Source organism: Gouania willdenowi, chromosome 1 (genome assembly GCF_900634775.1).
Source record: "Gouania willdenowi chromosome 1, fGouWil2.1, whole genome shotgun sequence".
NCBI lineage: Eukaryota > Metazoa > Chordata > Actinopteri > Blenniiformes > Gobiesocidae > Gouania > Gouania willdenowi.
In genome coordinates this window covers 2,182,667-2,196,030 of record NC_041044.1, presented here as the reverse complement: position 1 = coordinate 2,196,030, position 13,364 = coordinate 2,182,667, and the positions used below count along the sequence as shown (strand labels likewise).

The window sequence follows — 13,364 nt, the reverse complement described above, 5'->3', positions numbered from 1 at the left end:
TATTTTTCTCTTATTTTGTGTACATTAGTAGTTGTTATGTGTGTTTTTGAGAAATTTTGCCTATTTCTGCTGTATAGTGTATTCTTCTGGAATTTTGTTTGTTTTTTGAAATCATTTTATGTATTTCGCTGTTGCTTTGTATATTTTTCTCTTATTTTGTGTATTTTTGTTGTTGTGTGTTTTTTTGGAGAAAATTTGCATATTTCTCTGTCAATTTCTTTTTTCTTTTTTTTTCCCGAGCCATTTTGTGTATTTTGATTGTTGTTTTGTATATTTTGTGGTTTTGTGTATTTCTCTGTTAACTTTGTGTATATTTTTAGTCGTCTTGTCTGTTGTTGGAGATTAATTAAGTATTTTTGCTGTTTTGTGTATTTTTTACATAATTGTGTTTGTTTTTTTGGACTCCTTTGTGTAGTTTTATATATTTTTCTCTTATTTTGTGTATATTTTTAGTTATCTTGAGTGTTTTTACAGAAATTTTGCTAATTTTTGCTGTTATTTAGTGTGTTTTTCTTATTTTGTGTACTTACTTTGGGGGATGCATGTGTCCGATATCTAATGTGTTAAGGCTGGTACCTCATGGCCTCTCAGCCTGCCCTTCTTCCTCTTCTCTCCTAACACACCTGATTTATTTATTTATTTTTATTTATTCAGTTTATTTCCGACATGGTTACATTCACTTTTTTTTTTTTTACATCAGTAATCAGGTAGGAGAGGGAGGAGGAGCTTATAAAGGGCTGAGAGGACCAGAAAGAGGGAGGCACAACAACTGACCAGCAGCAGACATGTGGGGAGAGTTCTTCAGCGCCCCACTGGAGATGTTTGTAAGTTTGTTATTTTAGTTTGGAGTGGAGATTTCTGGTAGTCCTGTTTTTGTGTTCCTGTAGTTTAGTGTTTTGTATGTTTTTGTAGTTTAGAGGGTGGACGCTGGGACGACGGCCCTGTATAGTGTTGGCCCAGTGTCCTCCCTACTTTTGTTCAGTTCGGCCAGGGTCTCCAGTCCCTTTTAGTTTGTTCTGTTGATACTTTTAGAATTTTGCTAAAAAATACTTTTGATAACCTTTGATTTCTGTTTGGTGTCCTATTTATGTTGCGGCCCCTCAAGCCTTGACATCACATCCTAGAGGGGGTCGTAACAAATGTGATGAATAGAATGTTTCCATTAACTTGTTATATCACCATATAAGGTTTGCTGAGTTATTTGTTCCTCCGTGAGGAGGGAAATGTTTCCTAAACACAGAAACTCATCCTCCCTCCAGTGAGCTGAGCTGCATGTTGGTCTATCTTTGATATTTAAATTTATCTAGTGTTTACCATGTTTAACAGTCACTTTGTTGTAACCGACAGAACTATAGGCCAACATATGTTAAACATAGTGATCAGCCGATTCATCAGCTGGCCGATATAATCAGCCGATAATTTGCGTGTTTTATGTGTATCGGCATCAGCCGATGCGCGCTGCTGCGTTCGCTAATCTACTTTAGATACAGAGCGGCTGCTCCTGTTGCTGCAGAGTGCAGAGCCCCTCCCCCCACTAGCAGAGTGTGAAGGAAGCTCTTCAATCAACAACGGCAGGTTTTAAACTTCCAAAGCATCTTTTAACTGTTTAACTTAGCGTTGTTGCGTGGTTCCGTGTTGTTGCTGTTGTATTTAACGAGCAGCTGGCTGGAGGTTTGGTGTGTGTTTCTCTCTCTCTCTCTCTGCTTCTCACTCAGCGCTGCGCTGAGGAGAAGTTTTTTAAAATGTTGAGAAGCAGTTTACTACTTGTTTGAATATTTATTCCTGTTAATGTTGATGTAATTTAGAACGGAAACTTGAACAGCTTGTTGCTTAATGCACATCTGACATCACGTTATTTTCCTCTGTTAATTTATGTTCTGGGGTTGTGTTGGAATGGACTATTATTCATTGTTTCTTTTTGTGTTTAATACTATAATTATATATATTTATACTCAATAATCCTGTTAAAATATATCTTCAGTCTTTTGTCAAAGCTATTTTCAGGACAAGGATGAACAGTTTTCTTTCATAATATTTCATGAGATGTCTCACTCTATTTTTTTCTTGTTCTACATCACCTGTTTTTATTATTTGTTAAATATTTTTTACTTTACTTTCATTCTGCTTCACCTTTGTAAATTCAATAAATGTTCCTTTTTTAATTGAGACTTGTACCATTTGTTATCATCATTGTGTAATTTTTATGATGTAAACTGAGGGAGCTAAAGTAGTTTCGGCTCCAAATATCGGCTCAAGAAAATCGGCAGTCCGTATCGGTCATCGACTAAGGCTGATGGGAAAAAATGGCCCTAAAAACCGATCCCTATTAAACACTAATTAGAAGTTGACCACACACTCACCTATTTTAATTTCATCCTCAGATCATGATTTCAATTAAAACTTCTCGAATATTATTATGTGTGAACATGTAGAAAGGATTAGTGAGAAATCTACGTGGAGGAACGACTGTAACTAACCAGTGTTTCATTAGCAGACTGTCAGGACTCCTGGTGTGAGCACCTCAGGGTGAAAAAACCGATACGCAAAAAAAAAAAATAGTAATTATGTTAATATAAATAATTAGATTCTATTATATTTATGACATATATTTTTATTTTCTTTATATATATATATACATATATTCGATAATTTTCTTTATTATTAATTATACATTTTAATTAATTTAATATTTAATAAGATATTTTTAATAATTTTTTTTATTTATACATATATATATATATATATGTGTTAAATAAAAAATTAAACAATTATTTATTTTTAAATATTTGAGGTAATTCTGGTATTTTTGTTGATGGTAAGCCTTTAATGTTTCAAAAATCTAAAATGTCTAACTGTATGATAATAGTAAATAAAAGTGTAATAAATTAGATATTTGATGTGTGCATGCATGGAAAGTCTAAAGTGTGTGTGTGTGTGTGTGTGTGTGTGCTTAAAGCATGTAAGGTTGCAGTGCTAAGCTGCTTAAAAAAGCAAATGGATGAATGTAATGAATGAATGACGTGTAATAAAATAATCTGCTTAGTGAAACACAGACTCCATCTTTGTTCTTCTGTCTGCAGGTGTTTCCTCGTGTTCGCTCGCATCGTTTCACTCACTGCTGCCACACATTTATATATTCATACATTCACACATTCATACAATCTCTACCTCAGCTGATTTAGCACAATTTACACACGTACACACGTTCACATAAACTACAGTAAACACAGCTAAGCTCCTTCAGACGGTGAAACCTGCACATCTGTGTGTGTGTGTGTGTGTGTGTGTGTGTCATTAATCATAACTTTACACACTGTGTTTCCTTCTCTGCTTCTCTTATTAAAAATAAATCTTACAAATGTTGGTTGTAATAAAAGAAACACACTTCCATGTCTGTGTTGTAAATGTCCCACTAATGTACTATTCACTACAAACTCAATGAGTTTATACTGGTTTTATTCACTTTTAAAAATAGGACTGTTTTACAGTTTTAGAGCCTGTGTTCCTCCATCTTGAAATCATGTGACTGATGATGTCACACGCCCCCACTGCCTGTAAACATCCCATTGTTTCTATTGGAGTGAAACATTCAGCCTGATTTTTACATCATTTAGTGGATTTTTAGATTATTTAACTCCTTTTTACACCATTTAGCAACGTTTTCAGTCAAAATATCAACTTGTGCTGCTTTTGGTTGCTGTAAACAATCAGGAAAAGTTAAAGATGTCGATGTAAATAAAGATGATAAAAACAGTTGTGACCCATTAAAAATCTGTGAGCGCAGGGGGCTACAGTTTCAACTCTGAGGTTTTGTGAAGCAGAGAAGAAGAGCTTTCCTAAGGGACCTTACTCTCCCTTAAACAGTGTGCTGACACGCTCTGGTAGCTAGAGATTAGTTAGAGGCTGTGTAGTAAATGTCCCACTAACGTACTATCCACTACACACTCAATGACTATATATTGTCTACTATATACTATAGTATGTACTGTCTAGTATATACTATAGTATGGTTAGGATGATGAGCGTTCCCACTGAAGTATACTTCCACGTTTCCCAAGATGCATTTGGAACCTACAGCGTTAAAAACTGAGGCTAAATATCTCTGTTTATTCTCCACCTTTACTTTGAAAGTTCTGAAAACATTTGAAATGAGAAAGTGACCAAGTAGAATATCAACATGTGCTCATTTGATTCATAAAACTCACGCAGACACATTTCATTCACACATTTTCAGAGACCCTCTATTGTGCTGCTTATTAAACTTCCTGTTGACTTCAAAATAAGAGCCTATTTAAAAAAAAAACAGTTTAAAAAAACTAATGGAAAACAAAAAGAGATGCTTTTATTTTGAAGGGGGGATGTTTGAAAGTTTACAAAACTTTACAAAAAACTCCAGAAAAGCATGAATATATCTTAGTTAAATGTAAGTTAGTGCTTTGTGAACAATGTAATCATAGTATTCGTTATTCATATTGTTTAAGCTCATTTTTTGTTTTCATTGATTCAGTCATATAACTAAATACATTTAAACTGGAATAACATTGTTTCTGGTGTCAAATATTGTTAGGCCATTAATTTAGATTAATCGAGATTATTAATTACAATGTCGCTAATTATTTAGATTTTTTTTTCAACCGAGTCCCAACACTAATATAATATATAGATTTTTTTTTTTTAATTATAAAATCAAGCAGAGATTTTATTCTGACACTGAATACAGTCTCACTTACATGTTTTGGGCCAATATCACACATTTTCCATTATATTTTTCACTGTAAAACAGGTGGGCTAATGTTAGCGTTAGCATGTTAGCAAACAGCTAGACGCCAAATCTCACGTGATCTCAGTGCGTGTTTGTTTCAGTGCATTTCTGATGTGTATGAATACAACATTTATGACAATTAGTTAACGTCGTTATTTCAGGAAGTTCGTTAAAACGTTTGATTAGCAAAATAAAATGGAATCGTGTGAAAAAAACGGATCAACTAGTCTAAGAACTGAGGGGCGCACCCTCCTGAGTGTGTAAGCTTAAAAACTAAACACACGCAGGCAGGCACGCACACACACACACACACACACACACACACACACACACACACACACACAGCTGCACCATCAAGAGTCAATTAGTCTTGAAAAACTTGACGACTACTCGTTTTTAGAGACGCTGCACGTGTTCCCGTGAGCTCTGACATGCACAGTATAAAAACATTTAATAAAAACATTAATATAGAAAATACAGCCACTCAGCACTTTATCTCACTCTTAATTACTCCTAATGAACACATACGAAGGGGCAGATTTACTAAGATCTCAAATAAAAGGCGATAAATCTCTTGTGTGCTTGAATACTTTAGAGGCATGAATTCCCCTCCAGTGTGTGAGTGAGTGTGTGTGTGTGTGTGTGTGTGTGTGTGTATAGACGTGGTTTCCTATTTAAATAAGAATGTTGCATGTTCAACATGAAGAATGCACCAGAGCTGAGTCTTGAATGTCGTTAAATGTCCCAACATGGATGGATTCCTGATTATTCCCGTGCTCAGAGGCAGCGTGCAGTGAGACCCTGGTAAGATGGCGTCCATTTATGGACCAAAGGTTGAATACCAAACATTTCCTATTTCCTGTAAAAGTTAAATTTCCACAGCAACCTAAGCTTGGAATTTTAGTGTATATTAAAAAATATAAACACTTTATTGGAATGAAATATTGAAATTAACTGGAAATTCTAAACACTTGGAGGAGGTCGCCAGATGCCTTCAACAAACTAAGAATATTTTCTGAACAATTTGTGCACATTTTTGCTTATTTTTACAATTTTTCTGCAACTACACCAAACTTACCATATTTTAACCTATTTTTCTTGACATATTTTTGCTCCTTTTAAAATATTTTTACTACATTTCTCCCATTTCTGACAATTCTACATCACATTTTAATGACTTTTCTCCACCTTTTTTCCACTTTCCAGACATGTTCAGCACTAATAAACCCTTTCTACCACTTTTACACCTAATGTCACATATGTTGAACTATTATTGTCACTTTTAACCTCTTTTCACCATATTTTATGCTCATTTTTTGAAAATTTAACCACATTCACCATTTATCATGTCTTTTAAACTAATTTTTCCAATATTGACACTTTGAAACCATTTTATTACTTTTCTGTCTGTTTTTGTCCACTCTAATGTGCAACTTTCAGCCAATTTCTATGGTTTCTTAAAATCCCAATTCACCACCTTTTCCACCATTTTTGGTCACTTTAAATTGTGGTTTCTTAACTCAAATTCATATTTGAGTTGGACGAAGTGGGCAGAGAGAGGAAGTCTGGGCTTTCCTGCTTTGGATGTTGCCCCTGCGACCCCACCACGTATAAGCAGTAGAAGATGGATAAATGGATGTTTGGATTGGATGCAAATATTTATGTTTGGGTTTGATGAGAGTTATTTCAAATTATTTGCAGTTTTTGGTTAATTTCAATTACTTCCCATAAAAAGTATAGATTTTTGAAGATTCCCAAAATTCTGAGCTTAAGTTCCTGTAGAAATATTCCGTCCCTTTGCAACCCCAGTATTTACCAGTGGGCGTGCACTGCAGCTGTTCCCACTCAACGTTCTTGAAGCCAAAATACGGTGCTTAGGGGCGCTGCCATCTTGCAATTTTGGAGCCAGAGTCTGCACAGTAGGGTCCGGAGGGAGGAGCACTGGAAACACGCCCCGCCCATTTAGCGTACTGCCCTGATGACTTACGCAGCCCAGCTACACCACGAACATAAGAATCTTTCCCACTGGAAATTCTACCAACGTCTTAGAACATTTTACTGCAGAACAACTCATTTAACAGCTCAAAAAAGACCCACGACTGTCAATTATCGTCATATATGACCTAAAATTCAGTTTTTCAACCTCAAATAACGTATTTTAAAACAAAGTTCACAGAAAAATGAGCACTTGAACACAATGTAGGGTGGTAATAACTAATGATCACAGCAGAGTTTAGGTTTGGAAAATAATAATGTGACGAGTATTTTAACTTTACAGTTTGACACACATCCAGTCTGTTATCATTGAGGAGGCGGGGCTTATGACCTATACTGCAGCCAGTCAGCAGGGGGAGCTCTAAAAATAAAAGCTTCACTCCACCGGGGAGCTTGTCCAGTCTCTTGTTTTTAGTCTATGGTTTTTACACACTGTTTTAAAAAGAATACAGCGCCCCCTGTGGAGGCGGAGTCAGAGAGTGTTTGTAAATAAGTCCTACACGACACAAAGAATAAGAATCATATCAATGCTGGGAACAATAATGAGGTTAACAGCAGGACTCTGGGTCTGAGTGACCTCTGACCTCTATCCAACCACCAGAGGAAGCAGAAGTGATAAAGTGTTTGACGTCTTACCTCCGTCGCTGTCTGACTTGTTGTCGTGTTCGGTGTCGGTTAAAGTCAGCCCAGAGTTGGATCGACTCGACAGACCCGAGCTCCGTCCAGACGACTTCCCCAGGCCCCCCCGGCCCCACAGCCTCATGGCGCGGTCCGACGACATCACAGCCTGGTTTTCAGCGTCCATATCTGGGGCCGTACCAACCGAGAAGCCCCGATGGGGGAGTCCGATGTCTGAGCAGAACGCCAGGCCACGGCGGGGAGGAGGGGGCTCACAGATCCCCAGCTGACGGAGGCTGAAGTGCTGACCTAAGACCAGACGGATCTTTTAAGTCATTTTGGAAGAAAAACATTCTTTAAAGCGATTCTCCAGCATTTCTACAAATGTGGCTTAAAACCTTTGAAATGTCCTCGTTAGAGCAGGGTTTCAAAGAACAGTTTGATCTTTAGTGGGTCACAGAATTTAAGCAAGAAAAACAGTAATTTTAACATTATTTTGTCCTAGTTTATCATCGTTTTTCATTTTGTCTTCTTTTTGAATAGTATATTAAGTTTAGGTTTCCTTTTTTACATTAAACTGATTAATGTATACAAAGTTAATTTTAATCCTTTAACAACTCAAACTATAGAGAAATGAGCATGGGTTCATTTATATATTTTTCATTAGTTTTGTCTTCATAAAATCTCTTTAATCTTAGGTTCAGCCTATCATTATTATTTTTAAAATTTTATTTATTTATTTATTTATTTATTTATTTATTTATTTATTTATTTATTTATTATCATCATTGATAAATAAATTTAAATATAATTTAATGTTGAACAATATTATAATAAATAACTTTAAACATTTCAGTTTCAATAAATTACAATTAATAATTTTAGGGGTGGGATTTGAAAAAAAAAAAAATCTAATTAACTCGGGGCTTTGTAATTAATTAATCAAAATTAATCACATTTTAAGTGCATAACAATATTTGCCCTAAAAATCAACACTTCTCAATCTAAATCAATTTTAGTGGATGGAATGAATCAAATAATAAACACAGACAAAAATACAGTAAACTCAAAGAATTTTAATGTCACAACTGTTGAAAAAGAAATAAAAAATGTCTCTGGCCAAAATTAAACAAATCTAAGTAAAAGTAAAATATTTATTACATTATGTACTTTAAAAACTGTTGGCTTTAAATGATAGAAAAAACAACTATTAATTCATTTCTTGAAATAAAAATGTCCTTCCATTGGCCCTACCAGTGTGCTTTTAACTGACTCCATATTGGTAGCCTTTAGTCGAGCTCAGACGTTACGTGTGCATCAGTGTCATCAACGTACCGGAAAAAACGTGCAATGACAAACAGTTCTGTGTTTATGAAGCAAACTGTGATGAAACGCGTTACAAAAATGTATGTTATTTTCTTGTAATTAAATAATCATAATTAACGCATTAAAGTATTAAGCATTAATTTATGTTCTCTACTATAGAAAAAATACTACAGGTATGACTGTAAATATATATGTACATACATGTCAAATATATACTGATAAAATATCAGTATGGTCTTTATTATCTTGAAGTAAGAAATAAAAAGAAACCACTACAGTGTTTTTGTAATTATTGGCATAATAACAGATAAGATGAGCTGCAGTTCAATTAAAAGTTATATTCATTTTAATTGAACTCCAATTAGGACAGCAGTCAAAAACACAGCGATAAGATAACTGTGTAATTATGGCTTTTTTTGTCGTGCAACAATGACCCTGAGCTAATTGGAGCGCGAGAATAAGAGACGTTGGGTCGTTTAATGTGCTTTGTCTTAGCAGCACATACTGTGTGTGTGTGTGTGTGTGTGTGTGCACGTGCTCACCTTGTCTGTGGTAATCATCCTGGTTTCTGTGAACCGGCTCCTTGTGGCCCTTGGTGGTCCCGTACAGTAACCTGACGAAAAGCCAAAACGTTAAACGTTAGCATAGCGCTAATAAAAGTGTAGCATTCTACATTATATAACAATTAGTTTGAATGACAATGGCACAATGATCCAAATAAACAAATATTTCAAGGAATGAGAAACACAATTACTGTATTTAGTCACGAATAATGCAATAATATCCCAATTTCTTAAAAGTTGAAAGTTGTATTAGTGTAATTAAAAAAGCTGGGAACTAAAAATATTCAGTAAAATCCACTTTGACTGATAAATGCAACCTTTTTACTACAGATTAACAGAGTAGACTTTAACATTGAAATTTGCCAAATAAATTGTTCTGTTAGGAGTTCTTTTCATTTTCCTTCTGCAACTTGTTTGTCCTGTAATTCCTCCTAGACTATTAATGCAGCACTAATGACACATATGTCATCTTATAGGGACAATGTCAAGGATGTGCTGTTGACCTTTTTTGGAGCCAAAATGTCAAGGTCAAGGTCACATCAACTGTTAAAAACTAAAATTTTTCATATCTCTATGAATATTTATCGTACAAGTTTGATGTTTACATTTATGAAAAGCTCATCTCAAGTGGATTATTTTATTTACTGGACCAAAGCTGTACGACCTACCGGTAAAAAGATCAGTAGGGGTCAAAGTTCACATTAAAAACAAAAACAAAACACTTTTTTCCTTATAATTTGGCCACACATTGAGATACAGTGCTCAGACTGGTACCATTGAACAACAATGTGTAACATTGACCTTTGCTCAAGGTCATGGTTAAGGTCAAGGTCAGTCTTCTGTTTTTCCCGCATTATTACTTTCAATTTAATTAGTAAAAAGAACAAACTTATCAACAAATCTATCATTATATGTTTGTGTTAGAAAAAAAAAAGACAAAACTCGACACAGATTAAAGTGATCAGCACATCTTTGATAAAGACGAGCAGCGAGATGCTAAAACGTAGCAACGCAGCTAATGTGTGTGTGTGTGTGTGTGTAACCTAGTCTGGTCCTGGTGCTGGTCAAAGGCCTTCAGCGTCTCACTGGAGGAATACGACTTCTGAGTAGGAACTCTGAGTCCCTGAGGACCAATCACACAGTCCTCACCCTCTCCTGATGAACCTGGAACGATCAATAAGGTCATCAATCAATGAGCTCATTGATTACAACACACACATCACACAAAGACAACAACAACTTCTATTAACATGTGGCTAAATATCAAATATTATGGAAGTCATTTCAGATTCACTGCTGAATTAAACTGTATTTATTAATGAGGCTGATATTAATAAAACTGTATTTATTAATGAAGCTGATATTAATAAAACTGCATTTATTAATGAAGCTGATATTAATAAAACTGTATTTATTAATGAAGCTGATATTAATAAAACTGTATTTATTAATGAGGCTGATATTAATAAAACTGTATTTATTAATGAGGATGAAATAAAACTGTATTTATTAATGGAGCTGATATTAATAAAACTGTATTTATTAATGAGGCTGATATTAATAAAACTGTATTTATTAATGAAGCTGATATTAATAAAACTGTATTTATTAATGAAGCTGATATTAATAAAACTGTATTTATTAATGAAGCTGATATTAATAAAACTGTATTTATTAATGAGGATGAAATAAAACTGTATTTATTAATGGAGCTGATATTAATAAAACTGTATTATTAATGAGGATGAAATAAAACTGCATTTATTAATGAGGCTGATATTAATAAAACTGTATTTATTAATGAGGCTGTATCTGATCTGAAGGTCACATTACGAGGATTTACATCAGCTTCTACCTATAAAAACAAGAAAGTTCTGTGTGTGTGTGTGTGTGTGTGTGTGTGTGTGTGTGTGTGTGTGTGTGTGTGTGTGTGTGAATATCTCCCATACGAGGTGTCTGTTTGACCTGAAACTTCATCAACGGCTTAAAAACACCCCAGGTGTGTGCATCTGTTATTTTGTATTGAACGCTCTACTTCTGGTTCCGGGTCACCGCTTCATGTCGTCTCTGTGTTTGTTTGCGTTTAAAAAAGGAGGTCAATATTAAAAATGTTTTTGTACTGCTAAAAGTTACTGAAGTTAATATTTCATGGTTATTTAAAATAATTCCCTTGACACTTAAATCACGGGTCACTTCCTCTTCCGTCTCCATGACTGTGTGTCGACTGTGCTCAGAGGAATATCACTTTTTATGAGCAGATGGATCCATAACACGGCTCCACGATGATTATTGTTTGTTCTGTGCAAGGGTGAGTATTTCTTCTTATATTATTCTATGTGTTAAGATGCTAACAGCTAGCAGTAACAGCTATAATGTAAACACCGGACGGAAGGTTAGGCCAGAGAGGGGGGAGGGGCCTCTGAGCAGCCGCACGCTCTCACTGATATAGAGACACACGCATTTCAACCTGATGTGAGAAGTGGGTGCATGCGCATGGCTGATGCGCATGCGTGTGTGTGAGACTGTGCCCACGGACAGGTAGTGAGAGACACACACACACACACACACACACACACACACACACACACACACACACACACACACACACACACACACACACACACACACACAAACAGACACAGACACACACACACACACACACACACAGACACACACAGACACACACACACACACACACACACACACACACACACACACACACACACACGATAATCACCCCTACACTAGGAAATGTTAAATGTACTACTTTATATTAATGACCAGTCTCAGCATTATTATTATGAATCGATATATATATATATATATATATATATATATATATATATATATATATATATATATATTATCCTTCTCTTGTCCAGAAGCGTAGACAGTGGGCAGAATCTGCTTCTACTTTCTTTGTGGCCACCTTCTACTCTTAAACATGTTCATAAATGAATCCTTACCCCTTTAACACCGAAAGAATAATAATAAGTAATATTACGTGAATATCCATAAAAGTCACGTTTTTATATTAGTTCTGTCTGCTAGCATAGCATCTCTTCTTCACTGCACAGAATATCTGCATGCCAACCGACCACTGTGTTACCAGCGCCCTCTGCTGGTCCAAACAAATATCTGACGTAAATACAGGGCAATGACTGTTTTTTTTTTAAAGTCCAATTGTTAAGGCACAAAATACATTTTCAGTTGCACTTTTAAAAAGAAAAAGAACTATTATGCAGTTTTGCGTTGTTTACTATAGAACCAGAATTTAAATTAATAGGCTTCTTCTTCATTTGTTTTATTCCTTTATTTATTTCATTCAGGATTTATTTTTAGTTAAATTGCATTGTTTTGAATAGTTTATCAAGGGATTATTTAATAAAAGGAAAATAATACAGAATTTTCTATTTTTTTTCCCCCAAAAAATAAAGGAATATTTTTCAGTCATCATTTGTCTACAGTCCCATTTTGTAAAATAAATCATGAGAGAATTGTATCGTGAACCCAGTATTGTGAATCCAATCGTATCGGGAGTTGAGTGAATCGTTACATCCTTATCAATTAGTATTGTGTGTGTTTTTTTTGTGCATTGTTGTTGTTTGTGTGTTCTTGATGTCATTTAATACATTGTTCTTATTTTGTGAGTTTTTGGTGACATTTAGTGTATTTTTATGGTTTGTGTGTTCTTGGTAAATCATTTAGTAAATTCATTTCTTATTTTGTGCATTTCTACTGCCTTTTTGTGTGTTTTTAGTGCCATTTTGTGCATTTTTTTGTTGTTTGTGTGTACTCAATATCATTTAGTGAATTTTACCCTCGTTTTTTGTGTTTTTTGGTGTCATTTAGTACATTTTCCTCTTATTTTGTGTGTTTTTGTTACAGCTTGTGTGTTTTTGGTGTGATTTTTGTTGTTTGTGTTTTTTGGTAAATCAATTAGTTACTGTCATTATGTGTGTTTTTGTGTGATCTTAACTTCTTTATATTACATTTATTAAATTAAATTAACCTCTTATTTTGTGTGTTTTTGTTACGGTTTGTGTGTTTTTGGTATCATTTAGTGAGTTTTGTCTTATTTTGTGTGTTTTTGTTACAGT

At 34.7% G+C, this 13,364-nt stretch overlaps 1 protein-coding gene across 7 annotated transcripts in view; it reads right to left on the bottom strand.

The window, feature by feature from the left end:
- Positions 1 to 13,364, bottom strand: part of tenm3 (teneurin transmembrane protein 3) — a 543,864-nt gene that overhangs the window by 260,110 nt on the left and 270,390 nt on the right. For all 7 annotated transcript variants that reach the window (XM_028461276.1, XM_028461268.1, XM_028461285.1 and 4 more), the window contains 3 exons: positions 10,308 to 10,428; positions 9,244 to 9,314; positions 7,394 to 7,684 (listed from right to left, as the gene is read on the bottom strand). In XM_028461276.1, coding sequence (XP_028317077.1) covers positions 7,394 to 7,684; positions 9,244 to 9,314; positions 10,308 to 10,428 — 483 coding nt within the window. The remainder of the gene's footprint in view (positions 1 to 7,393; positions 7,685 to 9,243; positions 9,315 to 10,307; positions 10,429 to 13,364) is intronic.